General features: G+C 33.8%; 2 protein-coding genes across 2 annotated transcripts; one reads left to right on the forward strand and one right to left on the reverse strand.

Moving 5' to 3' along the window:
• Nucleotides 1-681: 681 nt before the first annotated feature.
• Nucleotides 682-5,343, reverse strand: LOC146908442 (2,3-bisphosphoglycerate-independent phosphoglycerate mutase). The gene is made up of 10 exons (XM_085727545.1): nt 5,248-5,343; nt 4,894-5,073; nt 4,672-4,799; nt 3,540-3,690; nt 3,252-3,455; nt 2,141-2,565; nt 1,748-1,940; nt 1,562-1,657; nt 1,160-1,312; nt 682-1,012 (listed from the first exon to the last, which is right to left on the reverse strand). Exons 2-10 carry the CDS (start codon nt 5,053-5,055, stop codon nt 854-856), a joined length of 1,671 nt encoding a protein of 556 aa, XP_085583671.1. The 5' UTR covers nt 5,056-5,073; nt 5,248-5,343; the 3' UTR covers nt 682-853.
• Nucleotides 5,344-15,067: 9,724 nt separating this feature from the next.
• Nucleotides 15,068-18,474, forward strand: LOC146908443 (Protein kinase superfamily protein). The gene is made up of 6 exons (XM_085727546.1): nt 15,068-15,277; nt 15,409-15,776; nt 15,855-15,990; nt 16,611-16,747; nt 16,840-16,963; nt 17,544-18,474. Exons 1-6 carry the CDS (start codon nt 15,226-15,228, stop codon nt 18,038-18,040), a joined length of 1,314 nt encoding a protein of 437 aa, XP_085583672.1. The 5' UTR covers nt 15,068-15,225; the 3' UTR covers nt 18,041-18,474.
• Nucleotides 18,475-18,812: the final 338 nt, after the last annotated feature.

An 18,812-nucleotide genomic window follows, 5' to 3' on the forward strand; every position in this document is an offset into this window, starting at 1 on the left:
TATTAGCTTTAAAAAAAACTTTTCATATGTGGCCACCTCGTAAAAATAATGTTAGCTTCGCCGCTTTAAGGAATCTAAAATAAAAATATTGTCTTAGACAATAGTAAAAAAGTGTAAATTCAACTTTTTGAATGTTTAAGTTATTATATTTTTACTTTCTTAACTAATATATTTAAGACACTTGTTAGCATGACCCATATTTATCTCTTGGAAAAACGAATCAAAAATTCAATTCTAGAAAAGTTTTTATGTACTTTTTGGTGGTACTATAATTGTATTGAAAAACATAATAAGATATTGACAAACTTCTCTTTGATATGTACCCAAGCATCACACGCATGAAGAATGCAGTATAATCCAGTCCAATTGGTTTATGAAAGAGACAACCATTTCTATGGCTACAAATTTAGCATTTCAAATCAACAGTTTCATTATTTTTGGACTTTTATTTAGAGCAACAAGATGTCAATTTTGCAAAGCATCAATCAAGATGTAGTAACAGATAATAACATGTCTCCTCATACAAATGAAAAGACAACAAAACAAAAAAGGACATTCCAGCCAGTTGCCAAACATAACTGAAGTAAAAGAATATTATTCTTTTTTTGACCAAAAAGTATTCTAAGTTTGTAGTATTTGATTGACAATGCTAGGCCTGATTATTATTCAGCACAACTAAAGTTCAAAAGAAAAAAACTGCATTCAAAATTAGTATATTGTTCTGTCAACCGCAGACTAATACAGCAATTTAAGAGCAAAAGTCCACAAACAAGTGTGGAGGAATGAAAAGTTCAAAATTATTTAAAAGTTGCTGAAAATTGTAAAAACTCATTATCTATTTGTTACTCATTTATCAAACTACTTCTATGAGAGTTGTCTCATAGTCACTTGGAGCCTCAAATCCATGAAGATTCATCACAGTTGCAGCTACGTTGGCCAACCCACCGGTGGGAACATCGTTGCGGAATCTGACACCAGGAGCCAATCCAGGACCTCCAATGGCAATTGGCACCTTAACAAACAAAAGTAAAAGATTTTTAGAACTAAATTTGAGCTTGTAATCTGTAATAATGACTACGCATGTACTAGTATATGTTAAGAAAAGACCCCGAACTGAATGCATAGTCTGAACTATTATATGTTAGGTAGTAAAACTTACTGGCTCAAGAGTATGAGAAGTAAGAATCTGGACTTTTCCATCCTTTAGCAAAGGTTTTCCAGCCTTGTCCCTCTTGACCATATCTTCTGCATTACCATGGTCAGCAGTCACAACATAAATTCCACCCACTTGCTCAATTGCGTCAAGAATCATCTGCAAGTACATTTATAAATACACAGTATTATTACAAGGAGTAGCTGTTTAGCCTTCACTTAATAGGCAATAACACATACTGAAAGGATTGTGCTATATTTAAATACAGCACTGTTTTTTACTCATAATTTCATAACATAATATAATGACATTGAAAAATTTCAAATTTTCAGCTAGAGCTCAAAAAACTTAACAAAAGATATATATTTACAGAAATGTCCCAGCAAATTTCAAAAATTAAGTTCGTACCTTTACAGCTTTGTCGGCTGCCTTACAAGCCACAACTGTTGCTTCAATGTCACCTGTATGCCCCACCATGTCACCATTTGGTATGTTGACACGTATCTACACAACAGAAAATAATAAGATATTAACTAAAAGTTTTATCATTAGACAAACAATCGCAAAACCATCCAAGATAATCCATTTACTTACCTGATCAAATTTACCGCTAAGAATTGCATCCCTTGCCTTCTCGCCAATCTCCAAAGCCTTCATTAATGGTTGCTCATTGAATGTTATCCCAGAGTCACTTGGAATCTCAACATATTCCTCCAGTTTCTCATCAAAATATCCAGACCGGTTCCCGTTCCAGAAAAATGTGACATGACCAAACTTAACAGTCTCACTGTTAAAGAAGAAATTCATTAGTGACTATGATAGCCATCATTCAAAAGCAAACATTTTAGATAATGCAGAGCGCTCAACGTAAAAACTACAGTCAAAATAGTAGTTTCATATAGAATGGTCATTTAGTGAGATAAGTGATTCGCATGAAACTATTACATATCAAGAGAAAACCAACAGATTAAATAGGTGATAACTCACCTGCAAGCAAAAGTGCGAACACCATTTTTGACTAAATATTCACCAGAAGTCCTGTCGATCTCTGGTGGAGAAACAAGGTAATGTTTTGGAAGCTTCAATTCACCATCATATTCGAGCATACCAGCATAACGGATTTTAGGGAAACGTACTCTATCAAAGTGGTCAAATTTTTCATATTCAAGAGCCTTAGCAAGCATAGTCATACGATCTGCCCGGAAGTTAAATGTAACAACAGCATCTCCGTCGACTATAGGACCAACAGATTTTCCACTCTCATCAACAATAACAAAAGGAGGCAGATATTGGTCATTGGCCTTTGGTGCTGCCCTCAATGTCTTGATGGCTTCAAGAGCATTTGTGAACTTATGAGGTGCTTCACCAAGAACTTGAGCATCCCATCCACGCTTCACAACACCCCAGTCATTCTGCAAGTTGATTTGAAATCATTTTTATTATTCATATATAACATATATGTACACACATCTACAGATATATCAAGTCAACAAAATTTATTTGGTGTAAAAATAAGAAATATGAATACAAAACAAAACCACAAAAAGGAAATCTAATAACTCAAATATTTTCATAACAGTTTCACCATAATTTGAATCCTTCGGTTAAAACAGTCATGATTTCTTAGGGAGAAAAATTGTTGTCTTTCCTTCTATCAAACTTCCGAGCCAATATGGTAATACAACAAAAAATCACGCATTTTCAATAAACAGAATAAAATTGGCCAGTGTATAAGACTAATGGCAACACAATTTACACATTTTCAATAAACACAATAAAATTGGGCAGTGTATAAGACTAATGGCAACACAAAAATTAGTAAAAGAAAGAAACTAGGTAAGTTTGAATGATGTGAAGTACAAATATTAGAAGATAAAACACTAAGCTTGATGCAGAGCTGAACTTAAGAACCTAATCAGACACCATATAGTAAACTACGTTTAATTTACAAAAAATATTTACAACTGCCGTTAACTATTCTTTCTTTTTTAAAAAGAAATTAAAACTGTCTGGAATACATAATAACAGAAAAGAAAAAGAGAAAGTGTAGAATTTGTTAACATATTAAATGCAATGGTGGATAATTGATATGCAATACCTCATAACGATCCATTGTGACATTCATGCGACCTCCACCTGATGCAATCTGTGCATCAATACCTTTCTCACGCAATTTTGCAAGATCATTTTCAAGGGTTTCCACAAAACCCACACTTGAGCCATCCAAAACATCACGACCATCAGTAAGAATATGGAGACGGACTCTCTTAAGACCTCGCTCGCTAGCTCCTTTAAGCAACAACTGTACAAAAATAGTTAGTTAGAACAAAGAAGGCACAAATTATGCAAACATAAAAGACACATAAGTTTGAAAACATCAAATCACCTGCACTTGATCAAGTCTGGAGTGAACTCCTCCATCACTCAGCAGTCCAATGAGATGCAATGTGCCAGTTTCAAAACTTTCCTTTATGTAATTGAAACCATCTCCTTCGAAAATCTTTCCAGTTTCTAGAGCAATGTCAACAAGCTTTGCACTACAACAAACAAACACAAACCAGTACATCCCAATCATCACATGTGCTAGGAACATTATAGCATAGTCAATATGCATATACAATACGGAAGAATTAGCGAAACATTTCAGGATGTTAAGTGTGCAAGACCCAATCCTAATGTTTGGAAAGAATCACCCAAACATAAGAACGTGAGTCCTTAGGAAAACTGACATGCATAGTAAGGCAAAGCCACAAACAAGTTGACTATTCATTTGAATCCTAAAACTAAACTATGCATGAGCGAGGTGCAAATTTATATATACTGAACTCTTAGAGTAATTCAAGAAAAAGGATGGTTCACAGAACAAGACATAGCAATAACGGTAGCGACGCAATCCATGACACAAAAAAAAAAAACAAAAAAATAGGCACAGCAAATCCAAATGTTTGAAAGAAACAAAATTGGTTCATATTTTCCAGTATTGTAAATCAAGAAGCACCACACCGGTTACATTTATGACGCATCGAAGACCAAGTACTTACCAAGACATAGGTGAATAAATAAATCAAAAAACACTTTCAAAAAGAAAAGGAGAACACAGCTGTTGTTGATTATAGTGTTGCATCCTAAAACTAAATTAGCCGTGAACATGAACAATTAACTTATCATATAATATAATTTTTAACTTATCACAGAATATAATTTTTGCCTGTTTAGATTGGCTTATTTGAGCTTATCTACTGGCATAAGTTTTGTGAGACTATTTGGGAGAACTAATGAGGGAGTAGTTTATTAAAACAACTTATAGCATATACAGATAAAATTTATCTTTTGTTGTAAAACTAGCTTATCCATTATCATGATAAGCACTTGTGCTATAAGCTACAAATAAGTTGTTTATCCAAACAGGCCCTTTAGATTAGTATATAATTACTACTACTACTACTAACTAGTATTGCAAGCAAAATACATGCGGAACCAAACCAAACAGATCGAAATTATAAGCTATTAAAATTTACCCTTGAGCAAATATACGACCAGCACCAAGCGCGTTGTGACCAACTTCACTATTACCCATATCATCCTCAGTTGGAAGTCCTACTGCTTTACCATGAGCCCTAACCAATCTCCAATGTTCAGGAGCACCCTACAACATAACAAAACAATTTCACTTTCAACAAAAACCTAAAACAGCAATAGATCTAACCATATTGAATCCAAAAAAAAGATTACTAATATACCTGTTTAAGGGAATCCATGGTGGGTGTTTCAGCGTTGTGAATACAATTGTATTCATTAGCATTAGCTTCACCCCAACCATCCAAAACAATAACAGCAACTGTCTTTCCCTTTGGTAGCTTAGGGTGATCCGGTAGTTTCCATGAAAAATCAGTGCTACCCATCTTTGTTTATAACAGATTCTGATTCAATCACAAAACCATAAATCAACAACAAACCTCATCATTGATAATATCTATGCATATAATTAAATTAAATTAAATTAAACTAAACAGGTTAATTTGGATCTTAAATCTGAGATTAAATAAAATAAATAACTAAATTGAAGAAGCATAGAAATCTCAGAAATAACTAACCTAACGATGTTGTGAGAGAGGCGCAACTAACTGTTACACAAATGTCACAGAGGTAACCTAACACGACCAAAACCTTAACCTGTTGAATTGTGTTGTGTTTGGTTTGGTTGGTTCGTTGGATATAAATACCGTTTTTTTGGCTTGTTTATTGGACACGATATTTTATTTTTTTATTATCAGATTTTTTTTTTTTTTGACAGAATCAGATATTTTTTTTGAAAATTTATTAATGGAATGAAGCTACGAGAATCGTGAGTCACGAGACGGAGAAAAAAAGGGAACTATGAGTCACAAATTTTTCTTTTTTTAATCATTTTAATTTTAAAAATAATTTAAACTATATTTGATGTCTCACTCATATATTCGTCAGAAAGAAAAAAAAGTCACTCATATAGTTTGTTATTTTTTTCTTAAATAATTGAAATTTGTAAAAGATGTATAGTGACAAAATAAATAAAATATGAATTAAGATATATTATTATTATTAACTTAGTAAATTTTTTTTATTAAATTTGGATTTTGCTTTCTTTCTTTTTTTTTTTTTACTCGAGTTGGATTGTGCTACAAGTTTTTTTTTTTTACTTTATAGTTTGTGCTACAAGTTTTTTTTTACTTTATAGTTTGTGCTACAAGTTTTTGTTTTTGGAATGTAGATGTCGATATAAATACAATAATGAATATTCGAATATGCTATATATTGTTACCCATCGTGACATGTAAATATTCCTAACTTCTCATGCCTCTCTTTTATTCTTTAAAAAACTAGAAGCATGACAAAACGATGTGATGCTCTCATGCACGCACCTTGCACAATACGAAATAAAAATTGCATTCCATATTCTTTACAAATATATTATTTTGAAGACTTTTTCTATTTATTATTGGATTTAGTTAAATATATTTTGTGCTAGTCTTATTTGCTAACCATCAAATTTTAATATAGACAACCTAAGTCAACAGTGAGCTATAGGAGTTGATTCATGCCGTTTGACTTTTTTTTATTAATAATATCACTTGGAAAACTTTTTTCTATTAATAATATCACTTGAAGAAAGAAAGAAAAAAAAAGTTATGTTAAAAAAAAAATTGGACGTACTTAATGTATACGACCGGTAAAGGAAAAAATGGAAGTACAAGTCACTTAATTTAATTAGACTATTTGTTAACTTTAACATGTTATTTAGGAGACACAATTATAAGTTAAAAATGTAAGGAAAACTTATTTTCTTCCAATATATAGATTTGACATTAAATTTTAGTTAAGGAGTTAAATTAAAAATATGAAAGTAACAAATCATATTATCGTGAAACATTAAAAATCGCTCTGAACCCTCGCTAACTTTCTTATCTCTGCCGTCGCCCCTTCTTTTCCAAAACCTTCTGTTTTGATGTAACGATGTTGGCTGGTGGTGCGAAGATGGAACGTCCATCCGCATCACCTCCGATCTTGTTCTCTCGGCGGTGATTTCGTCGGAAGACTGGGTTCGTGGTGGCTCTGTTTTTCAAATGGTTGCGCCGACGACATGAGTTTTCCCATATCATAGCCGGCGCGACAGGGTTCATCGTAGATCTGTATTTTCCTTTTGAAGTTGTGGTGGTTTCAAGGCGGTTGTGGTGGTGCTCTTCATCCCATCTGTTGCTTCCGTGGATCCTTTCCAGCCTCGTTCAGATCTGTTTTGATATGGGTGCTTCTGTGTTAGTTTAGTGGGTTACATTTTGGCCTCGCCTTGCAATCATGGTGGTTGTTGTGCTGGCGAGAGGTGGTGGTTGTGTGGTGGATCAGTGGTGGTTATGTGGTGAGGTTGTTGCGCCGGCGAGATGTTGTTATGGGGTGGTGGTCATGTGGTGTTGAGGAGGTGATGTAGTAGCGTAACAGAGGTGGTTAGAGCATCGGCGGCGGCAGAGATGATGGTTGTGAAAGGAGGCTTTTTGAGGTGTTTTTGTGGTCGTTTTTGTGGTGGTTCACGAGTGGGCCAGAGGTGGTGTTCCGCTCTTGATTGTTCTGTGTTTCTCCGTGGTTTTCGGTCTGGGTTCGTCCGATTTGATAAGGATTAACGTGGAGGAAGTGATGGTGTGTTGTAGGCATGGGTTTGGTGGTGAGACGGTGATGGTGGTGATGTAATTCACGGGTTAGGTGGTGGGAGGAGGTGATGTTGTGATGCTGTTTTGGTGGATTGGTGGTGAGAAGAAACGGGTTGTGGGTGTGGTGGTGGTTTTGTAGGGTGTGGTGGTGGTGGCCAACGGGAGGGTTAGCGAGGTTATTGGTGTTTGCGTGGTGTGATGGAGATAGCTACTTGCGTGATGGTTGGGGGTTTTGTGGGAGGTGTGGTTTTTGCGTGTTGGTATGGATGTGGTAGGCGTGGATAATCTAGTTTCGGATTTTGTGGCAGCTAGTGATGATATTTGAGGGATTTGGTACAACTTTTGTTTATGTTGTTGTGCGGAGGGTTGTCTTTGATTTTGGTGTCTTTAATGTTAGGTGGTGTTTCCTGAGGTCTTTAGATTTTATCTTTGACGCACGGATGTATGTGTTTACATTTCGGTGTTCCCCATCTATCATTTGTATTTGTATTTTCCTACTTTATGACTCCTACCCTAGCACTCCTTGTGCTGGTCAGGACTCATTGTGATTTTAATAAATTCCATTTTTGCTTCTTCAAAAAAATAAAAATATGAAAGTAGGAGCCTTTGTTCGTAAAATTTGTGAAAAATGTTGATTGACCCACAGGCGAGGTCAAATTATGGTAATTTGTTCGTAAAATTATACGAGATGTAACCCTATGCCACATAATGGATGTAGGGCTTCTAAAAAAAGACGTGTGTAAAACTAAAAGAATAAACATTAAAGAAAGAGATTTCAAGAGAAATAAACAATTAATTCAAGAGTTTCATAAAAACATATCACTATTATTTGAGAAAAAGTTAAATATCTACTCGGACATTACAATAATAGTGTGTTGAATCAAGGGTGGATAGTAAGTGTCTTTATTATGGATGCTTTATTTTGTCTCCACTTATGAAAGGTCAAGCAGGTACAATAAGCATTGCAATGCGAAGAATTTTGCTTGGAGAAATAGAGGGAACATGTTTCACACGTGCAAAATCTGAGAAAATACCACATGAATATTTTACCATAGTAGGTACTCAAGAATCAATACATGAAATTTTAATGAATTTGAAAGAAATTGTATTGAAAAGTAATATGTATGGAATTTGAGACGCATCTATTTGTTTCAAAGGTCCTGGATATGTAACTGCTCAAGACATTATTTTACCACCTTCGGTGGAAATCGTTGATAATACACAACATATAGCTAACCTAACATAACGTATTAATTTGTCTGTTGAATTACAAATTGAGAGGAAGCGTTGATATCGTATAAAAACACTAAAAACCATTCAAGATGGAAGTTATACTATAGATGCATTATTCATGCTTGTTAGAAATGCAAATCATAATATTCATTCTTATGTTAGTGGTAATGAGAAACAAGAGATACTCTTTTTCGAAATATGGACAAATGGAAGTTTAACTCCTAAGGAAACACTTTATGAAGCCTCCCGAAATTAGATTGATTGATTTATTCCTTTTTTACATGCAGAAGAAGAAAACTTAAATTTTGAAAATGGATATCCGCAGAAAAAAAATTCATCACGACACTAGGCCAATACCCTAATAGTTATTCACAGATAAAATAAACAGATATTTCTACCTGATTCGTAATGGATACAGTCGATCTGTATTGGATGCGGATGTAGAATTAGTGAAATTTGTGTCTACGGATTTCTTTATCCGTTAATGAATTAAGTAAGTTATTTAAATATCATTGTTAAATATATAAGTTAACCTTTCAAATTCGGTGGAGAAAAAACCTATATGCTATGTAAGTTTTTGTTTAATGTGATGAATTTTGTTTTAGTTAGAAATGAAATGTATATATTTTATTATGTTTTGGTAAAAAGAATAAAAAGAATGCTATGAACTTTTATTCTTAAGTTGATAAGGGAACGAAAGTGATGAATTGTTAAATTTTACTAGTTAATTACAACAAACTAAAAAAGTTTTTCTTTACAAAAATCGATTAAAAAACGATTCATAGATATATGTAAATATATGTGTGCTCCTCAAAGTATGTGTTCATGAATATTCATTTACGTCTAGACATGGTAATAAGGTGGAGTGGAGATGAGTTTTACATTTTCTGGCCCTATACTCTACTCTCATGTACTAACTCATTATTCTATCCATGCCCAATGGGAATAAGAAATCGAATTACATCCCCACCCTCGACTCGTTCGGGTATCTCCGCCTCATCCTCATCCTAGTAGTGGACAATTGTTGTAATTAAAAAAAATTATTTTTCAGTTTCGAACGCAGTGTTGTAATGCATTATCCAGCAAAGAGAAGACGATCGATGTTTATGGTGATGGAGAAGAGAGAGAGATCGAGAGTGTGAGATATGTAAGGATTAGAGAGAACTATAAGAAGTCAAAGTCATATGAGAGATGGTTTGAGTATTGAGATAGGTACATATATCCATGTTACTCGTCTCGTACCAGCGTTTTAAAATCGAGTAAAACTCAATCCATACTCAAACTCAGTCAAAGCGGAAAAAACCCGTCAGTTTGGACGGATACCCGCGGCCTGCAGGTACCAGTTTTGTTGTCATGCCTCTTTGCATATCCCTATATTTGCATTAATGGCGATAGTCAATTAAAAGGATTATTTCACAAAGTCCGCAGGTACCGGTTTTGTTGCCATCCCATCCCTATATATATTTGCATTAATGTCATGTTTGGGGAGACGGCGATACTCAATTAAAAGGATTATTTCACAAAGTGGTTTTACACCATATAGCAACTAGTGGTGTGTAATTGGCTGAGCTTCATCGTACGTAAAATGGGCTCAGCTTTACCCATCTCAGCAACTAGTTGTTTTTTCGGAAATATACAATCGAAGGACACAAATATAATATGTGCTAGTCTTTTTTTTAGAGCTACTTTTATTTTCTACTGTTTTTTAAAAACTACAACCCTCTGAATTTACTCACATTTTTAAATAATCATATAGCAGTGGAAAAAAAAGCTTCCATTTGTTTACGTAAATGGTTTTTATTATGACAAAAGTCGGACCCATAAAATATGAGTTGGCCTAATAAATTTGAGTCCCAAAGCATTTTGATCCAGTTCAATACAAAACTTTGCTGGCATGATATGGACAGATTCGTGATAAACTTGGTCAACCCTAACAATATTTTAATGAGTAGTTTTACTTTGGTTTTCATATAATATATCGAGTAAGTGATATTCATATTAGTCTGCATTAAATTGACTACTGATTGTAATTGACTACTTGTTAGCTGAGAAAGCAAAATTTTCTTGTTCATATTGTATGAGTAAACATCTGGTTGATACTTGATGCTAAGTGGATTGAATGTGTGGTTTTGCTTGGAGTATGAATTTGTTGTTGCATTTGATCATCATTATGTGAACATAATAGCATCTTAATAGCAACTAGGTGGACCATGAATTTATACGTTGCCCATGGTTATCTTAAAGGGTAGTTTGGTTTAGCTGTTTTCGTTTCTTTTCTCTTTGTTAGCTTGTTTTTGATGTCCTTCATCTTGTGTACCAAAAGAGCCCATAGTTATTATATTGATTTAGTTGCCGGTGGTAATCATCATGCTGGATTCAATCAGACTTTACAAGTTATCAATTTAACACTTTTTTTTTCTTTTGGAGGAAAAAATTGACTCTCTTAACCATAGTGTAGAAATACATTGATTTTATAGGTTATTATAAAACTATACTAGTGTAGAAAATTAACTCTCTTACCTATAGGGTAGAACTACATTGATTTTATAGGTTATTATAAAGACTACACTGCAAAAAAAAAAAAAAAATAGGCCTATTTTTTAAAATGCTAGTAGAGAGCTACTTTTACCCTCGTTTTTTCTTATAAAATCACATCTTTCAAATGAAAATTTTACCCTTCCATCCCTTAAATTGTGACTTGATGTTAGCTCCCCCTTAGAGCATCCACAATGGTGGGTGCTTCACCTATTTAGCACCGTAATTAATAAGCACCCTCATTGTGGAGAGAAAATGGTTGGTGCTTATAGAGAAGGGTGACTATAAAAGTACCCTCTCTCTCTTTAATTTTTGTGAGGCATATGTAATAAATTGTACACAAACGAATAAACTTTTTTGAAATACAATGACATTGAGTTATTAATAGGATCTATTTATTAACTTTTTTCTAAGGTGCTGAGTTGGAGAGATTGAGTGCTTATTAAGTAATATCATTGAAAATTAAAAAAATAGATGATGTGTACATGCATGGCCCACTTAAGCACCCAAAGTGGAGTGCTCTGTTGCAGATGGTCTAACTCCCTCGCACAACCCTCCAACCTTGCCATTACCATGTCACCTTCTCTACTCGTCCATCCCGTGAAAACCACTTTCTATGGTTTCTTCTTCCAACCACCTATTTTCAACTTTAAACGATCTCATCATTTTTTGGATGACACTTCTCTTGATCCAGATTCAAATATTGGTTCATCACATTGTAGAAATCGACCCTCTTTTACTAAACTTAACCTCTATTGGTATGGTTAATCTAATTAAACTTGTTCAGTGATTTTTTTTTTTTAAATAACAAGTACCCTTAATTTTAAAGAAGCAAATTTAGTAATTATATATTAAAACTTATGTCGGTCCAAAATACAACTAGGAACATACTATTGTAAAAAAAGAAATAGACAATCATAGTTTATTATAGAATTGCTACGCTAGCATCATCCATTATGGCAGTAGGTCTTTGTTTTAGAGATGATGCTGGACAATTCTTACATGCCCTAATAGTTTGGCCTCCCTGCAAATTTATGGTACTTGAGGCATAAGCTATATCGGTATCTCAGTCACTAAAATTTGCATACATTATGAGTATGACCTTTTCAAATGTCAGTGGACAGTAGTGGAGGCTATCAACTTTCTTTTTTTCTGATAAAAATATCTCAATTTAAGACTAATACTTTAAAGCTCTCTAACATTTACAAATCTATTTATTACCATTAAAGAACCAGTGGAACTGGGGAAATAATTACTCAATGTCCATTTTACATACATATTCTAATTTTAAAGTTGTATTCTTTAGGAGCAAGTCAATAAGTTAGATTTCTCATCATCTAACTAAAGCATCCTTGTCTTATATTAGTTCCCACGGTATCTTTAATGTACCTGTGTACCTCTGGTCCTTAATCACAAGTTGATCACATGTGAAATGAATTAACCTTTGCTTCTATTCATAAAAAAAGGCATAGTTTAAAGACGTCCTATGTAGCTAATGTATACCGTCAAAAGGTAAAACTAATTTACGAGGGTACAACTACGATTGACAAAATTATTATTTAACACCATTTTTTTTTCTCTAATCTTGCATTATTTTTTTAATAATAATGTAGTATTTAAGTTAAGTTGCAAAATAATGGTGGATGTCACGTGCAACACGTAGACTATATAAAAAAAACTTCTTATACTTTTTTTTTTTTAAAAACTTTTCTTTTTCCTTTCTACGCGTATCAAACATTGAATATGGACATTCTCTTTATCGAGATTCAAACCATTTATGATTTTTACTCTCAACCAAAATTGTTAACAATTACTTCCATCTCTAATTATAAGCATCTTGTAGTAAAAAAAAAAGTGTAAATATATGTTATCTTTCAAATTAATATTATTGGTTTGTTTTAAAATAGGAAAAGTAAATTAGATAAATATATACATAAAAGATGATTTAATTATAATTACACAAAAAATATACACATTAATTCTACCACAATTTTTAATACTTCATCCGATTTTAAACATAAGAGACAATTTTTTTTTAGCAAAGACAGAACTAATTCATTTCATTAAAGAATAACGGGTACAATGTAGATGGTACTTCATGAAAAATATGAGGGTTAGGGTGAGATAAGGAAGCTCTAGCTATGTTATGAGCTACCATATTTGCTTGCCTCCTGACATAGCTCGCAATAAAATTATTGCGAGATGATAGTAGATCCTTACATCTAGAAATAATATCTCCGAACTCATTGTTTGGAGTAGAGTTGGAATTAATAGTATCAACAAGTAACCTACTGTCGGACTCAAAGATAACAGTTGACATGTGGCAATTAATAGCAATGTTTATAGCCTCAAATAAGCCTAGCGCTTCAGCTTCTGGAGGAGTAGGATTGAAATAAGAATAGTTCGAGAAGCCTAACAACAACTCTCCGGAGGAGTCTCTGAAGCATAAGCCAAGACCCGTAATAGTGTTGTTGTTAAAGAGTGCACAATCCACATTATATTTCACCATGAGAGACGGAGGTTTTTCCCACAAAGTTTGTTGATGTGTACCTTGACTCGGTTGCCTTGCTTTTTGCATATACATCTATTCTTGGAGAGAATTTTTAGCCCGCAACACAATAGATTCAGAAACAATTAAGTTAACAAAAGTTGATGTATTTTTCTACGATGACACTTGAATAAAGGCAAGTCAAACTAGACACTGCTATTTTTGGCTTCAGGTTTTTCAACGCATTTTAAATAAAAAACTTTGACAAATGTTTTCTCCTTAAAAAAAATGTTTTTTTTTTTATGAACTCGACAACTGCTCTCATAACACATGTTAATAAAACCGTTATCATATCATATAAAATTAATTTTGAGGTACTACACCTACAACTAATTGCATGCCACTCTTTGTATGCCTTTTGAGTTAGATTTGATTAAAATTAAATGAACATCATTATCCAACACTTATAGTTTATTGATGGTGAAAAATTTACAATGTTAGATCGTTGGTGCAATTTGCAAATGAATAATTTCACCTTTCCCTATAAAAAATGAATAGTTTCATTTTAAGGTGAATAAGACGTAAATCCGGGGTTCAAACTCTGAACATGCATGCATAATACAGTATTTCTATCAATTGAAATATGTTCATGAAGACATATGAATTACATCTTAATTTAATGACTTTTTATTGAGACCATTTTCGATTAACATATTTTTGAGTTTATGCAAAACAATAAGTTTTCTTTTTTTTTTTGCATCATTCATAAGTTGTCGATATAGTTTATGAAAATACAATTTTGTTATTGAACACATATGAGTTAACATAAAAACTCATTTATTTGTATAAATTATTTTTTATAAGCTCAAAAATAAGTCTATTCAAACGGACATGTAGTGCATAGAGTAATGATATTTATACAACCATATTGCAATTAACTTTTACAACAACATTATTCTTCTTCTCCTTTTTTACTTGTCAAAAACACTTGAGAGAGAAAAATAAATCGCGATAAAAATTGTTCAAAAGTTTCACAAAATGGTTTTACAACATCATTTCTCTAGTGTTATACAAACGAATAATGAAGGAAAAAAAGTCGTAAAAAATTAATAATATATATATGGACTAATTGCAATTTTGATCTACTTATTTTCATACCATAAATATCTTCGACGAGATATTTAACGGTTAAAATAACATAGTCAAATTTTAAAATAAGAGGACCAATTCCGCAAGAGAAATGATATTTTGACAATCAATTTTTGACAACTTTTGGACAACTTTCTCTCTCATACTCACATGATGTTGTTATCATCTCTCTTCCTTTTTCTCTCTCCATTGTTTTTGACCAATAAAAAGCGAGAAAAACAAGATTGTCAACAAAGTTGTCATCAAATGGATGTCAAAATATCATTACTGATTCCGCAAAGCAGTTAAATACTACTACTTATTAAAGTGTGAGTGAGTGAGCTGAAAAGAATTACTGGAAAAGAAAGAAGAAAAAGGCAAAGAAGTGAGTAAAGAAAGAATGAAAATCTGTGATCCTCGTGCATACCAACAACATCATCCCCTCCACTTCAACCACTCCTCCTCCTCCGACGTCGTTTCATCCTCCTCCTCCTCCTCCTCCTCCTGAATGAATGGGCAACTGCGGTACTAGAGAAGAATCCGCCGTCGTTTCCAATGCTCAAGGTCTCAGATCTATCTACTCCATCATCAAATTCAAATTCAAACTCAAACTCAAATTCAAATTCAAATCAAATTCAATGAGTTTCATTGCTGTAACTAACTCTAACTAACTCACATTGTTTTCTGTTACACAGTTCAGCATCCACCTACCGGAGCTAGAAACCAAACCTCCCTTTCCGGCACCGGCGAGAGGAAAAACAGCAGTCTACGTCATCATCTAACCGATTCTGCATCAGATCTAAGCGAGACTTGTTCAACGCCGCGGTGGAACAACGCGAACAATAACAATACGCTTTTATACACTCATGTTATAGCTTTCACGCTCTATGAGCTTGAAACTATAACGAAAAGCTTTCGTGCTGATTATATTCTTGGTGAAGGAGGGTTTGGTACTGTTTATAAAGGCTACATTGATGAGAATGTTAGAGTTGGACTTAAATCGCTTCCCGTTGCGGTTAAGGTTTTGAATAAAGAAGGTCTTCAAGGACATAGAGAGTGGCTTGTAAGTTTTTGTGATTTTGTGAATTTTTGTTGTTGTGATTTTGTGAAATTTTGTTGAATTTTTGTTTGTTTGGTGTAGACGGAAGTGAATTTTCTTGGGCAGTTAAGGCATCCGAATCTTGTGAAGTTGATTGGTTATTGCTGTGAGGATGATCATAGACTGCTTGTTTATGAGTTTATGTTTCGAGGAAGTTTGGAGAATCATCTGTTCCGAAGTATGCTTGATTTTCTTTTGTTTTGTTTAATGATTTTTGAGAATTTGTTAGGAATTGAATTGAATGGATTTGGATCTGAGTAATGAAGTGTTTGTAGCTGTGTTGTCGAGTAGTGGTAAAATGCAGTGGAATTTTAACAAAAAACTATTGTCAAATAATTGCTATATTAGCACTGCAGTGTAGGGGAATTTGAACAAACTACTACTTTCTGCAATTTGAGATTGACAGCACTGATTCTTAGGTGTTTGACTTTTGAGAAGAGTAATGCATTAATGAATGACCAATCCAATTGAAATGTATTGTAACTGGTGTTGTTTCATGAGTGTTTTAACATGATAAATTTTAAGGTAATGTTTCATGAGACAGAATTAGCAAGAATTTCTCCTAAGTGGCTTTTGGTTGCACTTGTTCCGTGCCGCCGGTCAAACATGCTATAAATTGATTATGCACAACAATGTTTCTGAAGTTTCTAATTCAAGTGTTGAAATTTGTGTGATTTCTTTCTAATCTAGAGATGATTATTGTTCTAGTACTAGTTATGAAACTAAAAGTTTTTCTAGTTTCTTGTTGTGTTTTTTCAAATTTCAACTCATTGATATGAACTTTCCTGAGGTTTCCAGAGGCAACTGTTCCTTTAACATGGGCTACAAGAATGATGATTGCACTTGGTGCTGCCAAAGGACTTGCTTTTCTCCATAATGCTGAAAGGCCAGTAATCTATCGTGACTTCAAGACGTCTAATATATTGTTGGACTCTGTAAGTTTCTGGTATATTGAAGTTTAGGGCTGTGAAACCAAGTATTTTTTTATATTTCTTTTACTTACTCTCTGTTGCTTTTGGCTCTACAGGACTATACAGCCAAGCTTTCTGATTTTGGGTTGGCTAAAGCAGGGCCTCAAGGCGATGAAACCCATGTATCCACCCGAGTCATGGGTACATACGGTTATGCTGCCCCAGAATATGTAATGACTGGTATGATCTCAGTGTTCCAAACATGCTCAATTTGGAAATAAATGAAAAAAAATGTCTGAAAGTATGGGTACCATGAAGTTGGTCTTATTCATTGTGGGTTGTGATCAGATGGAGGCCAATGCATATTAATAAATTTGAAGTAATTCCTTCCTATATTACGTGACTAACTGACAGTACATAGACCATAATAAGATTGATTAAATTTCTAGTATCGAATGTTTCTATCTCTTTACAGGTCAATCCCATTTTTTGTTTCCAGTCCTTTAATCTTGCAAGTTGTTTTGTTAACATGACTAAAAGAGTTCTTAAAATAAAATATGATTTCCTCAAATTTAATTTTCAAATCAATTTCCTGTTCCATGGTCTTTCCTAGTATATGTTTTGTGCTAAACAATAAGCATTTTTACATTGTACTGTCACATAGTTTACAGTTCAAGCTGGATATGTTTGTTTACATGTACCCATTAAGCATGTCGGATAACATAGTTATTATGGCTCTCATGGTGCCTGTGCTCTCTTGTGCATATGTTTTAGTATGAATGGATGCACATCTAAATTTGGCATATTTGAAATTGGTCAGGTCACCTAACAGCTAGGAGTGATGTATATAGCTTCGGGGTTGTTCTTTTGGAGCTTTTAACAGGAAGGAAGTCCGTTGACAAAACCAGACCGGGTAAGGAACAAAGCTTGGTAGATTGGGCACGTCCAAAGCTCAATGATAAGCGAAAGCTCCTACAAATAATCGATCCAAGATTGGAAAATCAATATTCAGTGAGGGCAGCACAGAAAGCATGTAGTCTGGCTTACTACTGTTTGAGTCAAAATCCCAAAGCAAGGCCGCTAATGAGTGATGTAGTCGAGACATTAGAACCCTTACAAAGTTCTAGTGTTGGTGCAGACGAAGTCTCATTATCAGGATCAAATAGTGGGAGTAGTGGTCCTTTTGCTATGAATAAAATCTCTGACTACCGAATGCGTCACAAGTTTTCAAACAACGTTGGTCCAGGTGCAACTTGTCGGTCTCCAAACCCAAATTGCTCACCAGGTGGTGCGCCTGCAGCATTACGGGTCAGATGATAATTTCATGCTATGAATCTCCATCTGGTGTGCTACTTGTCAAAAAAATAGTATTTGCTGTTAAAAACGTGGGTTTCACCCTTGTAGTTGTTGCTTTGTAAATGATATATTATGGTGGCAAGAAGCCCTAGTTGATGATTTTTGTATCAATGTTTGGTATTCTGTTAATTTTGGTGGGAATTATTGTTTGCTGAAATTTCTGTGTAGTTGTAATCATGGTGGAATCAGAACTAATATGGTTCCACACAAAAGGTGCATAAGCCTGCAAGTCTATTGGTTTTTTTGATTGTTAGGTAACTGGGTGTGCAAGAGCCTGTACTCTTGTCTTGTTTTAACAATCTTATACCCATTTAGATTGACTGAATTATGCTCTGCTTTTTTCAAGTGTCTATCGGTTTTTTAAATATTGAAGGATCCTTTTTGAGTTTTGTACAGTTTTTTTTCTTCCGCTTATAGCCAAAGCAATTGATTTGTGCCAAAAGAGTAATTTTTCTTTTTTAAGAATTGTTTCTTTTAAATTATGTGAAGGTGATAATTATTAACTGACATGTCTTCAAGATCACCAGAATGGAAATCTCATAATAATTCGTTATTAGACAATGTTTGACAGTACAGATAACGATTTGCAACAGTTTTAATGTCTTTTTCCCTTGGACACGGCAACAGTTTTAATGCTCGTGAGTAATAGAATTACAAATTAATATAAATAATCTCACAGGTCACAATTTAACAACTTCAATAAACATTGGCTGATTCTATTGTTAACAACTTC

This window comes from Medicago sativa, chromosome 7, assembly GCF_051527215.1.
Source record: "Medicago sativa cultivar Bolivia chromosome 7, Bolivia_mono, whole genome shotgun sequence".
NCBI classification, from domain to species: domain Eukaryota; kingdom Viridiplantae; phylum Streptophyta; class Magnoliopsida; order Fabales; family Fabaceae; genus Medicago; species Medicago sativa.